The sequence below is a fragment of the Bos javanicus genome, chromosome 13 (assembly GCF_032452875.1).
Source record: "Bos javanicus breed banteng chromosome 13, ARS-OSU_banteng_1.0, whole genome shotgun sequence".
NCBI classification, from domain to species: domain Eukaryota; kingdom Metazoa; phylum Chordata; class Mammalia; order Artiodactyla; family Bovidae; genus Bos; species Bos javanicus.
In genome coordinates this window covers 79,420,259-79,438,099 of record NC_083880.1, presented here as the reverse complement: position 1 = coordinate 79,438,099, position 17,841 = coordinate 79,420,259, and the positions used below count along the sequence as shown (strand labels likewise).

Below are 17,841 nucleotides of genomic sequence, written 5' to 3'. Positions count from 1 at the left end.
TGCCCTGGGTCTTTTCCAGCCTCAGGGTATTTTCCAACGAGTTGGCTCTTTGCCTCAGGTGGCCAGAGTATACTAATGAATGATACGTTAAATCATCCAGGGTGCGTGGAATGCGCTCCCGTTAAAACAGTCCTTTAAACAGTACAGCTTTGTCCTCGGGTTGGGCCTTGTTTCCTTGTCAGTGAAAATGGATTAGGGTCTCAGAAGTCTTCTCTTTTTTCCAAAAACAAAACAAAGATGGACTGGAAGGGGTCTTCCTGAAAGTTCTCAGAAGTCTTACCTTCAGTGTCGGGATATTCGGTGGCTCCTCTGATGAAACGTGGAGCTGCCTGCTCAGACCTGCACATGTCAGGCTGAACCACGGAGCTGCCTGCTCAGACGTGCACACGTCAGGCTGAACCACGGAGCTGCCTGCTCAGACGTGCACACGTCAGGCTGAACCACGGAGCTGCCTGCTCAGACGTGCACACGTCAGGCTGAACCTGGCACCCGTCACATGTGCGGGGGAGTCACGGCCGAGGGCTCCGTGGTCCTTCCCAGGTCGGAGCAGTTTGCGTGAAGCAGCTCTCTAGTCCTCAAGCTGGGAGTCGGCGCTCTGACACCCTCGTCTGTGCACGCGAGGAGACTGAGGCTCACAGGAAGCAGCTTCCTCAAGTTGCGCAGCCTGTGAGCCGTGGAGCCTTGAACCCAGGAGGTTCGGTTCCTGAGAAGGTGCTTGCAACGCCTGCACCTCGTAGAGGCGAGTGCTGGTGAGCCTGTGCCAGCCGCTGTCTGGGGGTACCATCACTCCCATGGAATCCTCTGCAGCCAGCTTGTGAGGTCTGCGTTTCTCCCCAGTTTACAGACACGACAGGCTGAGGCTTAGCACGGCCAGGAGCCCAGCCCCGGCTCCTACTGTGAGTGGAGGAGCGGGGATTTAAACCCAGAGCTGATGGCGAAAGCGGAAGTTGGGTATTACTTCTTGCCTCTTGGCCATTGGTTGGCTCTCCTGACACGGACCAGAGCAGGAGCTGTCAGCGCCCCCGTGGTCTGGGTCGGGGTGGGCGTGTGGTCCTGACCCGCAGGTGTACAGAGGGCGCCCCCTCTTCCCTCCACAGGGTCCTGCTTCCTGCGGACGGATCAGCTGGACGGGGAGACAGACTGGAAGCTTCGGCTGCCCGTGGCCTGCACGCAGAGGCTGCCCACCGCCGCCGTGAGTAGCTTTCCCTGCAGAAGCCCTCCGACGGCCGTGTCTGGGTGGGACTCTGATGCCCACCTCGGGGGCCACACGGGGGGCCGCCCGCTGTGAGGCGGGGCTGCAGGGGCCCCAGATCCTCCTGGTGCCTCAGGCGCTCGCTGGTTGCGGGCCACGCGGCCTTGTGAACCCCGATCTGGCCGATGGGGTTGATGGTCTCTGGCGGGCAGCTCCAGCCCTTAAGAAACCTTGACGGAGCACCTGGGATGAAATTAAAAGGCGACACAGGTGCCCGCTCCTCCGTGCATGCTCTCCGAGGGCGTCGCGGCCGCCGGGACTCGGTCCTGCGACTCTTGTCTCTCTGCGGAGGCCCTACCCTGCCCTAGAAGCCCTCAGACAGGCCAGCGAAAGGACTGTTTGTGATGGATTTCCCTCTCGCTCTGTCCCCGTGCCCGCCGGCTCCAGCTCTGCCTTCCGACCCCGGCCCTCGCCCTTCTCCTCCAGGAGCAAGCAGACCCGCTCCTGCCTTGTGTGCACAAGTCCCTGGGGTTTCGTTTGCTTTTGAAACCTCGTTGATTTATTTGCTTCTGTCTGGGCCGCGTCTTGGTTGCTGTGCAGGCTTCCTGCAGTTGTGGCGAGCGGGGGCTGGTCGTGGGGCACGGCTTCTCATCGGGGTGTCTTCTGTTCTTGGGGCGCCCAGGCTCTAGAGGACAGGCCTGGTAGTTGTGGTGGGTCCACTTAGTTGCCCCAAGTGAGGCGTGTGGGGTGTCCCGGCCCAGGGGTTGAGCCCGTGTCCCCTGCATTGGCAGGTGGCTTCCTAGCCACTGGACCGCCAGGAAACTTAGTCCTCTTTCCTATTGTTTTGATAGTAGCCACCCTGATGGGTGTGAGGTGTTCTTGCACACTTGTTCACCTCTCTGCCCTTTCCGAGGCTTTGCACAGAGTCAGCGCCCTGTGGCCCTTTGTTGAATGAGCGAGGGTTTCGGTGGGTTTGAATGACTCTTGTAAACGAGAGTGTCGCAGAGCGGGAGGGATGTGCACCATCAGTTAGTTCTAGAAAAGCCGGGTAAACACAGACTCTCCCCTTTAGGGCTTCAGGGTGTTTGGGGATCTTGCAGGTAGAGATTCCCGGACTAACTTGCGGGAAGGTTTCCTTCTTCTCCACCTGCCCCGTGGTTGTGAGGCCTGTTTGGAAAGTACAGTTGCTTTTGAAAAACAGTGGATGCCTTCCGAAATCCCTTTTAATCGTGCACTGACTTTGTTTCCAAAACGTCACCCCCGTGGGACAGGACCTTCTTCAGATCCGCTCGTATGTGTATGCAGAGGAGCCGAACATCGACATTCACAACTTCGTGGGCACCTTCACCCGAGTGAGTGAGCCTCGAGGGGCACAGGGTCCTGCCTGGGGGCATGACCGGGGTGAGGGCCCGCTGCCCACTGCCAGCAGGGCTTTGTTGGGGCGTAGCTTTGTGTCATGTGGGGGTGACGTCCCCATCAGAACACTCCACCTTGAAAACTGACATGATTCTCAGTAAAGGCGACACAGCTGGGAGTTTTTCCAGCCTCCCAACAGCTGTCGTCGCCTGACTACTTAGAGCCAAGTGTTCTTGTAATTAATGTTATTCTTTATGTCTTTTTCACATGAAGCCATTTGCTGTTGTTCAGTCGCTAAGTCATCTCTGACTCTTTGTGACCCCATGGGTTGCAGCACACCAGGCCTCCCTGTCCATCACCAACTCATCACCATCATTTACTCAAACTCATGTCCATTGAGTTGGTGATGCCATCCAACCATCTCATCTCTGTCGTCCCCTCCTTCTCCGGCCTTCAGTCTTTCCCAGCATCAGGGTCTTTTCCAATGAGTATCCTCCAAGTCCTGTCCACCATGGTTATAACTTTTAAACCATATCCCAACCTTTCGGAATAGAAATTAAATTTGGCTTTGAATTATTTTATGCGTCTGAGATGATAGGTTTATGGAACCTGTATTGAATTGTTCCTGCTCTTGTTCTAGAAGCCCTCAGGTAGGCCAGCAAAGGGCTGTTTCTGATGGATTTCCCTGTACGTTATCATTCCCACCTTGTGAAATGTTCCTCCAGTGCTGGAAGCTTGCGTTTCTTAAATCATGAACTACTGTTTTCAAGCATTTCCATGGGACTGAAACGCCAAGAATAAGGGTTTATGAGTTTGGTCCTTCTCTCCTGGCTGGGCTGTTGGCTTCCAAATGCGGGGGTCATCCTCTCTTCCTTTCTTGCAAAGAGCAGGCTGGAGACAGCAGCAGGCTCCGTGCAGACTTGGGTGGGCCAGCTTATGTCCATCTGCTCTTTTGCAGGAGGACAGCGACCCCCCGATCAGCGAGAGCCTGAGCATAGAGAACGCGCTGTGGGCCGGCACAGTCACCGCGTCAGGTACGTGCCGTTATGGAGGAATGTGTTAGCAATTTGAAGAGGAAAGCAGATCCTCCGGTATAATGAGAATAATCATCTGTCAGTTGGGAAAATGAGCTGTCGGTCAAATGGCGTTTTCCACTGGCTGCTGCACCCCCGGGGAATGAAACGGCCATCTAATTGCCCCTGGTGCTTGGAGGCGTCTAGAGGGGAGGCTGCCCTGGCCTGTGGACTCGGCCACAGCGTCCGCCCTGGGAATAGCCCCTAATTGCCACGTGAGATTGACGTCCTAATCTGTACCAGAAAGTGGGTCAGCCTGGATGTCCGGGCTCTTGTGTCCATGAGGGCTTCCCAGCTGGTCCTGATGGTGCCCTGGTGTCGGAGACTCCCAGGTGACGTAGAAATTGTCTGGTCCTCTGGACTCCAGAACACAGTTTGTGGGATGACGTGTTGAGGCGCAGGAAGGAAAGGTTGGGACCCTGGGGTGCAGCTGAGCAGAAGGGCTCCAGGGGCTGCGCACTCCTGGGGCAGCTGGAGTGATGGCGGTGGGGCCGCCAGTCTGTTGGCACCTGCTGTGGGTCACGTGGTTCACTCACCCCCCCAGCAGTACCCCGCACGCAGGTGCTGGCATCGTCCCCATGCTGCAGATAGGGAACTGAGGGCCGGTGAGGTTAAGCAACTTGCCCAAGGTCACACAGCATGTAAAAGGCAAAGCTGGGACTCGAGCCCAGGCGTTTTGCCCAGAAGCAGAACTCTGTTCCCCTGTTATCACTATATTATATATGTCATTGGCTTGGCCAAAAGTTTGTTTGGGGTTTTTCCATAACATCTTATGAAGAACCCAAACAAACTTTTTGGCCAACCCAATATGTAATTATTAACATGTAATTCCACTTTTGGCAACTTCCTGTCTTTACTATGGGAGAAGTCTGTGCCGCGCCCCACCTCCCCTCCCAGCCCGCTTCCCTCTGCTCACTGCTGCCCTGCAGCTCTTCGGTACAGAAGGCGCTCAGTCAGGATGCTCTCTGAAAGGAGAGGGACCCGCACAGCCTCTGCACAGGCTGCTGCCCACACACTCTGCACGTGGGCAGAGACGAGCTCAGCTTCTCAGCCTCAGTCTCAGAGATTAGAATAAGAAGGCGTATCTGCCGGGCACTGTGTGTACAGAGTGTTGTATCCTCCATTCTCTTGTTTTGATCTCACAACGCTAAATGAGGACACTTAACGGAATAAGGAGTTGAGTCTCAGAGAGGTCGAGCGACTTGCCTAAGGCCACACAGCCTTGGGGAGATCGTCTCCTTGGAGGAGGAGACGGGAAGGCACACTGAGACCTGGAAGATGGAAAAAAGGTTTCACATAGCTCCTCAGAAAGGCACCGTGAAGTTAAAACACGCATTCTTTCCCCACTTGTGTGAATTCTTTGTGTTTGGTGAGGTGGGACGAGAGAGAGCCGTGACCCCCAATCCAGAACTGTTACTCGCCACGCCCCGCAGTGGGCGTCTGCTTTGCAGTGGGTTTGAGGAGCTGGGCGGCTACCATTTCTTTAGCCGGCCTCCGCTTCTCCCCGCGTAGATGTCTGACCACACTCTGGTTCGAATATAAACACAAAGTTAAATGCAAGCCATTTTCTCCTTCTGTTTTCAACTCCAGAAGCAACCCTCGAGAGTAATCTTAAGTATTTGAGATTTCACTTCTGTGTTCCCTTCAGAATCTAGTTCCTGTGTCTTGATCAGTCCACTGTTATCAGTTGGAAATTTAAAGAATAAAAAAGCTTCCCAGGCAATGCTAAGGGTCCAGCTGCACTGGCTGGCATCAGTCTGTAGGAGGATGCAGTTGCCGTGGTAACCGGGCTGCTAGGCTGCGGTGTCACTGGGGTGATGATAGACGGGAGAGGCTGGTGGGGGCTCGGCAGAAGCGGAACCTGGGCGTCGCAGATCCCAGTGCTTCTCAGGCTCTCCATGGAAAGGGACGTTTCTTGAGCCCCTGCCCCCACCCCCAGTGTGCAGCACGTCAGTCGGTGCCCCTGCTGGGGCTGAACTGTGACCAGCGTGCGGGTCACACCATGCGGGTCTGATAATGCCTACTGGTCTGTACCCTGTTCCTCGGGGCTTGTCCTGGAATCACAGACTCGTGTCAGACCAGCGTCTGGTTGCTGTAAACCTGTCGAATCCTCCCTCTCTGGGGCTCACCCTCTCTCTCTTCTCGGACGGGGTCAGAGGTCGCCAGCAGCAGCACTGTGGTGGAGGGTCTGAGGGGCTGGGGGAAATACCTGACCCCAGCAGCCCGGCTGGCTGGAGACCCTGGCAGGCAGGATGGAGTGGACACCACAGCGGGCAGGCGGCCGAGGGAGGGCTGTGTGAGGGGAGCCGCCGGGGATGTAGCCTCAGAAGTGGGGTCGGGGTCTGGGGGAGCGGAGGGGCGCAGGTCAGGGGTCTTCAGGGCTGAGTGGGGACCGTGATGAGTGGAAAGTGGGAGCCAAGCGGGTTGGCTGAGCTCAGCACCTGCCGGAGATGCGGTGAGGACTGAAGACCCAGTGGCCTCAGATCTGCCAGTTTTCCAGAAGAAACCACAAATCTTTATTTGTATATATATTTTAACATGCAAGCTTCTGTATTTAAAAGTTGGCAACTACTTCAAAACCTTTAGGGACTTCCCTGGTGGTCCAGCGGTTAAGAATCCGCCTGCCAGTGCAGGGGACATGGGTTCAATTCCTGGTCTGAGAAGGTTCCATGTCCTGTGGGACAACTAGGCCCCTGCACCGCAACTCGTGAGCAGCCCCCGCACCCCCACTCCACTCACTGCAGCTTGAGAAAGCCCACCTGCGGCAGTGAAGACCCAGTACAGCCAGAAGCTGAAGAGACAGAGCTTTTGAGCACTGGGCAGACCAGCGCGGCTCTGTGGACTGCTGGCGTGCTCTTGCGGGGTGACTGAGGCTGGGGTCTGCATCTCCTGGAGACCGTTTCGGTCCTGGGCACAGAGGGGTGTAGGGGAGAGGGCGTCTCCAGCAGCCTTTGAAGGCACCAGGATTGGCCAGTACTAGATGGGGATGCTGCCCTCGGGGGCCCCTGTTATTAGGACTCTCTAGAACCCTGGACGCTGGGGATTGGGACCCACCCATGTCTGCTCTGGGGTGAGAGCCGTGGGTGCACGGCCACCCCTGCACACCCTGAGCTCAGCTCCCCCTGTCCGACCGTCTGCGGGGGGTTGGCTTGCACTCGCTGGGGCTTGCCATCTTCCTGGGAGCAGGCAGGCACTCTACAGCTCTCCGTCTGCTGAGCGCCTCCCTGGAAGGGAACCACATTGTGCAGGAGACTGTATCGACTCGGGGCCCTTGGTGTCTCCCCTGGGGTCTCTGTCTGAAAGACATGGCCCCAGCACTCCATCTGGGGTTTGCTCCTTTAGCGACTCTGTTTGAATCTCTTGGCGGTTTGGGTGCGTCCCTCTGCTGGTGCTGTGCCAAGAGCTGAGGGGCCAGAGGAGAGAAACTTAGGGATTTCCTTTATCCCGCGGAGCCCAGGCTGTTTGTATTCCCGGGATCTTCCCTGAGTACTTGGCGGGGCTGCCCCTCTCGTGTTTCGGGTTTCAGCTTAGATGTCCTCCACTCTGAGCCCACGTCCCCGGTCACCGGCGCACGCCGGCCCCCTCACTCCGAGCCTGCGTCCCTGGTCACCGGCGCACGCCGGCCCCCTCCCCAGCCCCTCCTGTCTGTCTCTCTCCTGGTTTCATCAGGGTGCCGCCAGCCCCGTGCTGACCGGGGTGCTGCTGCCCTTCTTGACTCTCCACCTGCCCTGCTGTGGGGAGCATTTCCCTGGCACATCCTGAAAAGGGGAGACAGAGGTGCAGTTTTGATGGCTGTTGCCCGTTTTCCCCCCAGATAGGCTGCTCTAGCGGATGCCCCAGCCAGCAGCGTGTGCCAGCCCATTTCCCCACCTCTGGGCTCACGCTATGTTCTCACGCATCTGAATTGCTGTTATGAGGATGGGAATAAGAATTTCCCATTTTTTTGGTTTTTGAGTAGGGTAAGCGTCTTTTCTCATGTTAATTGGCTTTTTGGGTTTCTTTTAGAAATTGTGTATAACAATTGATGTCTTTTTTAAAAACAAATGATGATGGAAGGGTGGAAGGAAGGGGTAGGGGAGTTCTCAGGAAAGAGCTGCCATCCAGACAGACGTCTGCCAAAGGTTCTGGTTGCACACCAACTCTGAGCGGAATCACAGTCCGTGGGAAGAACATGCTCTGATAAGAGGGGCGTGTTCATAGGTTTCCAGGGTAGTTTGTGAATTTGCAGGCACCTCTGGAAGCCTGTGAGGCCAGTGGCATGAAGGACAGGCCCGCACCTCCCCCCGACCTCTTCTGTTCTCCGAGGCAGCCAGGCCCACAGGCCAGCAATGCCCAGTGGTGTGCCTTTTTATTTGTTTGTTTGTTTTTGTTTTTTTAAATTTTTTATTTTTTATTTTTTTTGCGCCTTTTAAAAAAAATTTAATTTATATTTATTTTTGGCTGCACTGGACCTTCATTGCTGTAGTTGGGCTCTCTCTAGTTGCAGAGAGTGGGTTTCCTGTTGCCGCGGCTCCCCTTGTTGCTGTGTGTGGGCTCTGTGTACCTGGCTCAGCAGTTAAGGCACGCAGGCTCTAGGGTGTGGGCTTAGGAGGTGGGGCACGGGCTTAGCTGCCCTGCGCGTGGGCTCTGTATACCCAGCTCAGCAGTTTAGGCATGCAGACTCTAGGGTGTGGGCTTAGCTGCCCCACGCGTGGGCTCTGTATACCCGGCTCAGCAGTTACGGCATGCAGGCTCTAGGGCGCGGGCTCAGGAGGTGAGGCACGGGCTTAGCTGCCCCGCGGCGTGTGGATCTCCCCAGGCCTGGGGTCGAGCTGCTGCCCCTGCGTTGCCGGGCGGGTCTCCTCCACTGGGCCCGCAGGGAAGCCCTTCCGGGGCACGTTCAGCAGTAGTGGGGATGCCCTGCGCCTTCACCGAGCTGGATGGCCTGCTGCCCTTCTGTGGCTGTTGAGCCTGAAATGAGGCTAATGAAAGTGGGGGCTGTATTTCACTGTCTTTTTCACTGAATTGAAGTGTGAATGGCCACACGTGGCTGGGAGCTTTCCTGCCGTCTGTGTGGACACAGACATCAGTTGGCCCTGGTGTAAACTCGGGGACTTTTCTCGCACTGCAGACGCTGGACTGAGAAGAGGTGTTCTTGGGCGCGTCAGACCCTCTGAAAGCCTGCCTGTCTGCACTTACATTTCTCTGGGTTGTGTTTCCTTCGTCTTAGGTACTGTCGTGGGTGTTGTTCTTTACACGGGGAGAGAACTCCGGAGTGTCATGAATACCTCGAATCCTCGCAGTAAGGTCTGTACACGGTTGTGGGATGTGTTTTCTTGCCAGAACTTTCTGACTGATGTGGTTCGATGATTGTTGTTGGTGGGGTGAGAAGCAAGACTCAAAAACAGGAACCCCTAAAAGTGTGACTTCATTCGTATAAACTTACTGTCTTTTTGTGTACATGTTTGTGCATAAGTGTGTGTGTGTGTGTGTGTATGCTGTGCTAAGTCACTTCAGTTGTGTCTGACTCTTTGCAACCCCATGGACTGTGGCCCACTAGGCCCCTCTGTCCATGGGATTCTGTAGGCAAGAATGCTGGAGTGGGTTGCCATGCCCTCCTCCAGGGGATCTTCCCGATTCAGAGATTGAACTCGTGTCTCTTAGTCTCCCGCACTGCCAGGCAGATTCTTTACCCCTGCCGTGACCTGGGAAGCCCATATATATATTTACACACACAATACATAAACACATATTCAAATACGTGTTTGAAGATATTGTGGTTGGGTTCCAGACCATCACGTCAAGTGCGTATCACTACAAAGCAAGTCACATGAGTATTTTGGTTTCCCAGTGCATATAAGTTATGTTTACACTATTCTGTAGTCTGTTAAAGTGTGCAGGAAAAGCATTGTCTCAAGAAATGTACACACTTTAATTTTAAAATATTTTATTGCTAGAAAATACTAACTCTTATCTGGCACACACACCTTCAGTTTGTAAAAAAAACATGGTATCTGCAAAGCTCTCTGCAGTTAAACAAGGGCTGCCTGTGTATGAATACATAACATTTTAAAAGTTTTAAAATGAAGTATTGAGTCTTGAGGGGCTCCCCAGGTGGTGCAGTAGTAAAGAAATCTGCCTGCCAGTGCCGGAGACTCAGATTCAGTCCCTGGGTCAGGAAGATCCCCTGGAGAAGGGAATGGCAACCTACTCTAGTGTTCTTGCCTGGGAAATCCCATGGACAGAGGAGCCTGGAGGGCTGCAGTCCATGGGGTCACAAAGATTCAGACATGATTTAGCAGCTAAACAACCACAGCTGAGTCCTTACTGTCTGCCACGTGTAGTTGGGCACCCTCTACCCACATCACTTTTAATCCTTACACCAGCCTGTCAGCACACGTCTGCAGCCTCTTCTCAAGAGGAGAAATGGCCTGGAGAAGCACCGTGCTCTGGCAAAGCTGCATAGACCTGGATTCAAACCCACACCGAGCTGCTGGCTCTGGCACAGCCTGCAGGGTCAGCTCTGGAAGTTGACCTAATGGCCCTGTTACTGCTTGAACACAGCAGGACCCGCCCACCCAGCCCCACCCCTCCTCCAGTTTCTTAGAGTCAGAATATTGCAGAATGATTTCCTTTGTCAGTACCGTGAAAAAATATTAGTCATTTCACCTCACCGTTACAATCCCCATGACCACCATCATTACAACTATCATTTCAGTTCAGTTGCTCAGTCGTGTCCGCCTCTTTGCGACCCCATGGACTGCAGCAAGCCAGGCTTCCCTGTCCATCACCAACTCCTGGAGTTTACTCAAACTCATTTCCATCGAGTTGGTGATGCCATCCAACCATCTCATCCACTGTCGTCCCCTTCTCCTCCTGCCTTCAATCTTTCCCAGCATCAGGGTCTTTTCAAATGAATCAGTTCTTCGCATCAGGTGATCAAAGTATTGGAGCTTCAGCTTCAGAAACAGTTCTTCTAAAGACTGTTCAGTACTGATTTCCTTTAGGATGGACTGGTTTGATTTCCTTGCAGTCCAAGGGACTCTCAAGAGTCTTCTCCAACACCACAGTTCAAAAGCATTAATTCTTTGGTGTTCAGCTTTCTTTCTAATCCAACTCTCAGATCTATACATGACTATTAGAAAAACCATAGCTTTGACTAGGCAGACTTGTTGGCAAAGTAATGTCTCTGCTTTTATAATATGCTGTCTAGGTTGGTCATAACTTTTCTTCTAAGGAGTAAGTGTCTTTTAATTTCATGGTTGCAGTCACCATTTACAGTGATTTTGGAGCCCCCCAAAATAAAGGCTCTCACTGTTTCCATTGTTTCCCCATCTATTTGCCATGAAGTGATGGGACCAGATGCCACGATCTTAGTTTTTTGAATGTTGAGTTTTTAGCTAGTGTTTTCACTGTCCTCTTTCACTTTAATCAAGAGGCTCTTTAGCTTCTCTTTGCTTCTGCCGTAAGGGTGATGTCATCTGCGTATCTGAGGTTATTGATATTTCTCCCAACAGTCTTGATTCCAGCTTGTGCTTCATCCGGTCCAGCGTTTTTCATGCTGTACTCTGCATAGAAGTTAAATAAGCAGGGTGACAATATACAGCCTTGATGTACTCCTTTCCCAATTTGGGACCAGTCTGCTGTTGCATGACCAGTTCTAACTGTTGCTTCTTGACCTGCACACAGATTTCTCAGGAGGCAGGTGAGGTGGTCTGGTATTCCTGTCTCTTGAACAATTTTCCACAGTTTATTGTGATCCACACAGTCAAAGGCTTTGGCATGGTTAGTAAAGCAGAAGTAGCTGTCTTTCTGGAACTCTCTTTCTTTTTCTATGATCCAATAAATGTTGGCAATTTGATCTCTGGTTTCTCTGCCCTTTCTAAATCCAGCTTAAACATCTAGAAGTTCATGGTTCATGTACTGTTGAAGCCTGGATTGGGGAATTTTGAGCATTACTTTGCTGGTGTGTGAGATGAGTGCAATTGTGTGGTAGTTTGAACATTCTTTGGCATTGCCTTTCTTTGGGATTGGAATGAAAACTGACCTTTTCCAGTTCTGTGGCCACTGCTGAGTTTTCCATATTTGCTGGCATGTTGAGTGCAGCACTTTAACAGCATCATCTTTTAAGATTTGAAATAGCTCAACTGGAATTCCATCACCTCCACTAGCTTTGTTTGTAGTGATGCTTCCTAAGACCCATTTGACTTCACATTCCAGGATGTGTGGCTCTAGATGAGTGATCACACCATTGTGGTTATCTGGGTCATGAAGATATTTTTTGTATAGTTCTTCTGTGTATTCTTGCCACCTCTTCTTAATATCTTCTGCTTCTATTAGGTCCATACCATTTCTGTCCAATATTTATTGTGCCCATCTTTGCATGAAATGTTCCTTTGGTATCTCTAATTTTCTTGAAGAGATCTCTAGTCTTTTCCATTCTGTTGTTTTCCTCTATTTCTTTGCATTGACAGCTGAGGAAGGCTTTCTTATCTCTTCTTGCTATTCTTTGGAACTCTGGGTGTATCTTTCCTTTTCTCCTTTGCCTTTCACTTCTCTTCTTTTCTCAGCTATTTGTAAGGCCTCCTCAGACAACCATTTTGCCTTTTTGCATTTCTTTTTCTTGGCAATGCTCTTGATCAGTGCCTCCTGTACAGTGTCACTAACCTCCATCCATAGTTCTTCAGGCACTCTATCAGATCTAATCCCTTGAATCTCTTTGTCACTTCCATTATATAATGGTAAGAGATTTGATTTAGGTCATACCTGAATGGTCTAGTGGTTTTCCCTACTTTCTTCAATGGAAGTCAGAGTTTTGCAATAAGGAGTTCATGATCTGAGCCAGTCAGCTCCTGGTCTTATTTTTGATGACTGTATAGAGCTTCTCCATCTTTGGCTGCAAACAATATAAGCAATCTGATTTCGGTATTGACCATTTGGTGATGTCCATGGGTAGAGTCGTCTCTTGTGTTGTTGGAAAAGGGTGTTTGCTGTGACCAGTGCATTCTCTTGTTAAAACTCTGTTAGCCTTTGCTCTGCTTTATTTTGTATTCCAACTATATTACAACTATAAATGCCACTTACTTGAGGTTTTAGCCTTATCTAGGGCCATGTTTCTGCAAAGTGATGAGTTTCACGGGCTGGTTCCATTTTTTAAAATCATGTATTAAGATAAATATAGTCATTAAATAGTAATGTTCAGGAATGCATCACCTAAAAATCAGATGCCACGGGTCATGTGTGCCCTGACTCTCCATGCAATACAAAACCAGTGCGTGGTGTAGAGCTGGGTCACTTCACGGGTTGCTGGGAGCACGGTGGAGGCCATGCAGAGCACAGCACCACTGAAGGCAGCAGTGACCCACTTATATGTTTCCATGCTAAATCTTTAAATCATTAAGAAAAAATCAAAATGAGATTCATTGAGGTCCCTGGGATGTCGGTTACTCCGTGGAGCCCAGTATTCTCACCCAAAGTTGTGGGGATCCACAGAGCCTGCTGTCTCACCCAGGGTGCAAGTGTCCAGGGGGAGGCCCAGCCCTCCGGGCGGGCTGTGGGCCGCAGCGGCTCACGGCGAGTTTCCATCTGTGCCGCCCGGGCGGGCGGGCTGTGGGCCGCAGCGGCTCACAGCGAGTTTCCATCTGTGCCGCCCGCAGATTGGCCTGTTTGACCTGGAGGTGAACTGCCTGACGAAGATCCTCTTCGCAGCCCTGGTGGTGGTGGCCCTGGTCATGGTCGCCCTCCAGCACTTCGCCGGGCGCTGGTACCTGCAGATCATCCGCTTCCTTCTGTTGTTCTCCAACATCATTCCCATCAGGTGCGCTGAGAGCGAGCCGGTGCCGCAGCGTTTGTGCGTCTCTGTCTCTCTGAAGGTTGTGCTTTTGTGGTTTTGAGAAGGAGGTGGTCCCTTGTAAGGGGTGACCTGGAACAGGTGGGGTGTCATTTGTGCTGATGTTACGGCACCTGCGGTGTGTGTGTTGGAATCGGCGTTGAGATACAAGCAGCTTTTTGTGTGTGTCCTGTTAACCCGTGTGCTCTGGTTTTCTGCCCAGCCTGCGTGTGAACCTGGACATGGGCAAGATCGTGTACAGCTGGGTCATTCGCCGGGACTCGAAAATCCCCGGGACTGTGGTTCGCTCTAGCACGATTCCTGAGCAGCTGGGGAGGATTTCCTACCTACTCACAGACAAGACGGGTGAGTGTCCGGGGCCCTTGCAGGATTCAAAGTCAAAGAAGATGCTTGGACTATCTTTCTGGAGGTATTAGAGATGAGTGTTGCAGTTCTTTTATCCTCTTCATCTTTGGATGAAGATAGACTCCTTGGTGGGCATGATGATGATAGCAGCAAAGCCCTACTGAGTGCTGATCATGTGGAAAAGCACTGTTCTGGGTGTCTGTATCTGGTCACTTAATCCTCCCCTGATATTGTGAGCTTGGAGTTATTAAGTGACTTGGTTGCATGACTTGTCAGAAGCATGTCGTGGCCGAAGTAGACTTTGAACTCAGACAGACTGGCTTCAAGTCCTGACCCTGAAACCACATCTTAAAATGCCTCTTTACAGTCTAGCACCTGTCAAGTTACGAGGTGGTTGTAGTGGTTGAGAGCAAGTGGGGAGACCTGGGTTCAACCTTCATCTCTGCCATCTAGTGAACATGGGATAAAAGGGGATCTGTTGCAAAGATCTGGGAAGGCAGAGCAAAGCTAGATTTCAGGAAGAAGAACCAGGCAAGTTCTAGCTGTGTCAGTATCAGGATGGTCTCTTGACTTGACAGCACTCATCTGTTGTCTGTGCGTCTGTCTGGTCAAGGTTTTGATTCCTTCAAGATTGAATCTGATTGGCCTCGTGTATGTCATGCCCCGCCCTCTTGGCCAATGGAATGAGTCAGGCACTCTGATTGGCATTCTCTCTAGACCATCCCACGAACCAAGGATGATCATTTCCCCTGGACCTCTAAGATTCTGTTTTTAGAAGAAATTCTTGGATTCCAGGCTGACAGAATATCACAGATGTCTACTCCAGCAGAAGCAGTGCTGAAACCAGTGTGTGACATAGAGTAAACTCTCAAAACAAAAACAAACAACTCTCGTTACTGTTAATAATAGTAAGAGCTTCAGGATGCAGGCACAGTTACTCCTTGCTTTGTGTTTCAGGAACTCTTACCCAGAATGAGATGGTTTTCAAACGGCTCCATCTTGGCACTGTAGCCTATGGCCTCGACTCAATGGATGAAGTTCAAAGCCACATTTTTAGTATTTACACCCAGGTAAAGCCTTCTGTTTTGATACCCAAAGTGATTTTTAAAAATATTTACTAGCATCTCTATTGGGAAGGATTCATAATGCCATATGATTCACCCATTAAATGTGTACAACTCAGTGGGTTGTTTTGAATACTCAGAGTTGTATAACCCTCGCCACAATCTGTTTTTATCTTCATCACCCGAAAGAGAACTGCCATACCCACGAGCAGTCACTCCTCACTTCCCCCCCACCCACCTTTCCTTCCAAGCCCGTGGCAATCACTGGCTCTTCATATTTTGAATAAACCTGCAGTTGAGGTTTTTCCCGTCTTCCTCATCCCAAGGGTTAATCTACTGAACTACAACTAATGGATGGTAGGGGAAACATGGAAGAAAATTATTTGCCAATAACTAGTATCAGAAACGGAGAAGGCGGTGGCACCCACTCCAGTGTTCTTGCCTGGAGAATCCCAGGGACGGGGGAGCCTGGTGGGCTGCCGTCTCTGGGTTCGCTAGGAGTCAGACACGACGGAAGCGACTTAGCAGCAGCAGCAGAAAAAGCTCTGAGAGTGTGATGGTTCTCCTTCAAGCTTATAGACATGTTTACTTTTCCCCAGTTATGAGCAAGAGCAATCAGTAGTTACTGGACTGCCTGTGACATAATCACGGTGTAACTGATGAGCTTTAGTTCCTCATCTCTTTTCAACTCAGCAATCTCGTGGAAGAAATGATCAGAAATGACTATCAACTTATCTGCTTCTGGTTTTCTCCCCTGCTACAAGATTTTTCAAAACCAGTCTTTTTTTTTTTTTTCAGAGAAAGATATTACTTGTAAGTGTCCTAAGAGTCCTAAAATGTTAGACCGGTGGATTGCCACCTTGTCTGTTCATCAGAATTCCTAGTGATGTTTTAAAAAACAAATAGAATAAAAGCAAAACAAAAGACATTGGCTTGGGCCTGATCCCCTAGAGATTCTGGCTCATTCACATGCGCTTCTGTGTGTTAAAGAAAGATGATAAACAAGCAGTTCCCTTGGTAATTCTGAAAACACACCCAGAGCTAACATAGATCTCATTAGACCAGCTATGGGTTATGACAGTGGTTTGAGGACAAGAGAATAAAGAGGCCATATTTTGCTTGAATTTGTCCAAGTAGATACTGATTCTGTAGTCAGAAGGCCAGTTAAAAATGTATTTTTGTGTAAGGATCGGAGAGGGACTCTCTACGTGCTTAGCGGCACAGTCAGAGTCAACGTTTCATTTTCTGGGACGTTTGCCAGCCGGCACACCTGGATGTCCGGGGCGTCTCCTGAGCGCAGCGGGTGGGGAGCGGAGTCTGGAAGCGAGCGTGGGTTTTACGTGAAGAACAGCTCGCTCGATCCACGTCGAGTCATTACCTACAGCCAGCACGAAGCACCTGCCATTCCGCTGGCTGCCTGTGTGGGCATCGTGGCTTGACTCTAAATGGATCCGTGGACCTTTTTCAAAGATGGACTTTAAGACTGTTGGAAAATCACAAGGATGCGGTTGGGCTGGGGGGAGAAGCCACAGCCCACCCCGGTTCCTTTCCCCCTCTGTCTGACCCGTCTCCCAGCGTCGTGTCGTGGGGTCTGTGCTGGGCTCCAAGTGTCACTCTCTAGGGGGCTTCCCTCTCTGCCAGCTTCTGCCGCCCTGTCAAAGCTGATGGCTCCCGTGTCGGCATCGACCCGACCTGGAGCTTTAGCCTGGAATCCTTGGCATCCCTGCTCACACATAAGGAGAGCAGTGTACCCACATCCCGTCCTTCTCCCTGCATCCCCTGTGTGCTCAAAGTCGTTCTCGTCTTTGTAAGCACAGTGCCCCTTTGCCCTGTGAGCTCCGTCCGGGGGTTTGGGAAGTGGCCACCTGCCTGCAGTCACAGGCCCGCCCCCCTAGACCACCTGCTTGGCTTTGGTTGTCATCCCCTCTCGCTCAACAGGCAGAAGCTGCAGTCTCCCTTGCCTGGCTGTCTGCAGAGACCCTGCAGGGTTTCCCTGCTTCGCTCCTCCCCGCCCTGGTCCTGGCAGCAGGATCTGTGGTGTCCAGCGTGGCCTGCATCCCCTCCCCACCCTCGCCCATGGTTCAGCCTCTCCTCCCGCTCACCCCAGTACACCACGGCCTGCAGCTTTCCGGCCAGGGTCGGCCACTTCACTTCTGTGTCTTGGAGTTGTCTTCCCTCTGAACCGCCCCCTAGTGCCCTCCGGACTCCCCCGCAGGGGTCACCGTGTGGATCGTCACGCTTCTCAGCCCCTGGCCGGGTCCCGCCCCCCTCGGAGCCCCGTGTCAGCGGTGCCGGCCTGCCGACGGTTACGTTAGATGGCGTCGTGCATTGCAGTACGAGCCCTGGCAGGAGGCACACCCCTGCCCATCCTGGTATTTTTAAGAGCTCGTGGTATTGACAGAAGCCACCCTTTCTCCGATGTTTGTCTGGTTCAGCTTTGTGGCCCATTTTGGGGGAGCGCAGATAAGCCTCTCTGTCAAGTGCTGAGAGTCAGAAAACAGCCTTTTTTACGGTGAACTCTCAGCACCCTTCCTTAGCAGAGGCTCATAAATTGACTTGCCCATCCTGGCCTTGGTTTAAAAGAACGGGGTGTGATGGGGAGAGGCTGGGGCTGGTGTGGACACCCCTCCCCCAGGGAGGCCATCTGCACCCTTCTCTCCGGACAGCGAAAAGCTGCCTCACAGATTCTTTTGTGAGGACAAATATGAAGCCTTTCCTGTGTGTGTGTGTTTAACAGCTTTATTGAAGTATAACATACATACCATAACATTTAGCGATGTTAACTGTACTGTTTAATGCTTTTTTCAAGTAAATTTACAGAGTTGTGGAATTATCCCCACAATCCAATCTTACACTGTACCCACCCCCTCAGTGGGATTCTCCCGAGCCCATTACAGCCGTCCATCTGCCCTTTAGGGATTAATAATAGGATGTTTATAGCAGTGTCTCCTAAATACAGCATTTGGAACTCCTGGGTGAGAT

The 17,841-nt window shown here is 51.8% G+C and overlaps 1 protein-coding gene across 2 annotated transcripts in view; it reads left to right on the top strand.

Moving 5' to 3' along the window:
* ATP9A (ATPase phospholipid transporting 9A (putative)) overlaps positions 1 to 17,841 on the top strand; it is a 127,052-nt gene that overhangs the window by 51,901 nt on the left and 57,310 nt on the right. For both annotated transcript variants that reach the window (XM_061437975.1, XM_061437976.1), the window contains exons 7-13: positions 1,098 to 1,192; positions 2,464 to 2,544; positions 3,507 to 3,582; positions 8,831 to 8,907; positions 13,257 to 13,417; positions 13,653 to 13,795; positions 14,753 to 14,865. In XM_061437975.1, coding sequence (XP_061293959.1) covers positions 1,098 to 1,192; positions 2,464 to 2,544; positions 3,507 to 3,582; positions 8,831 to 8,907; positions 13,257 to 13,417; positions 13,653 to 13,795; positions 14,753 to 14,865 — 746 coding nt within the window. The remainder of the gene's footprint in view (positions 1 to 1,097; positions 1,193 to 2,463; positions 2,545 to 3,506; positions 3,583 to 8,830; positions 8,908 to 13,256; positions 13,418 to 13,652; positions 13,796 to 14,752; positions 14,866 to 17,841) is intronic.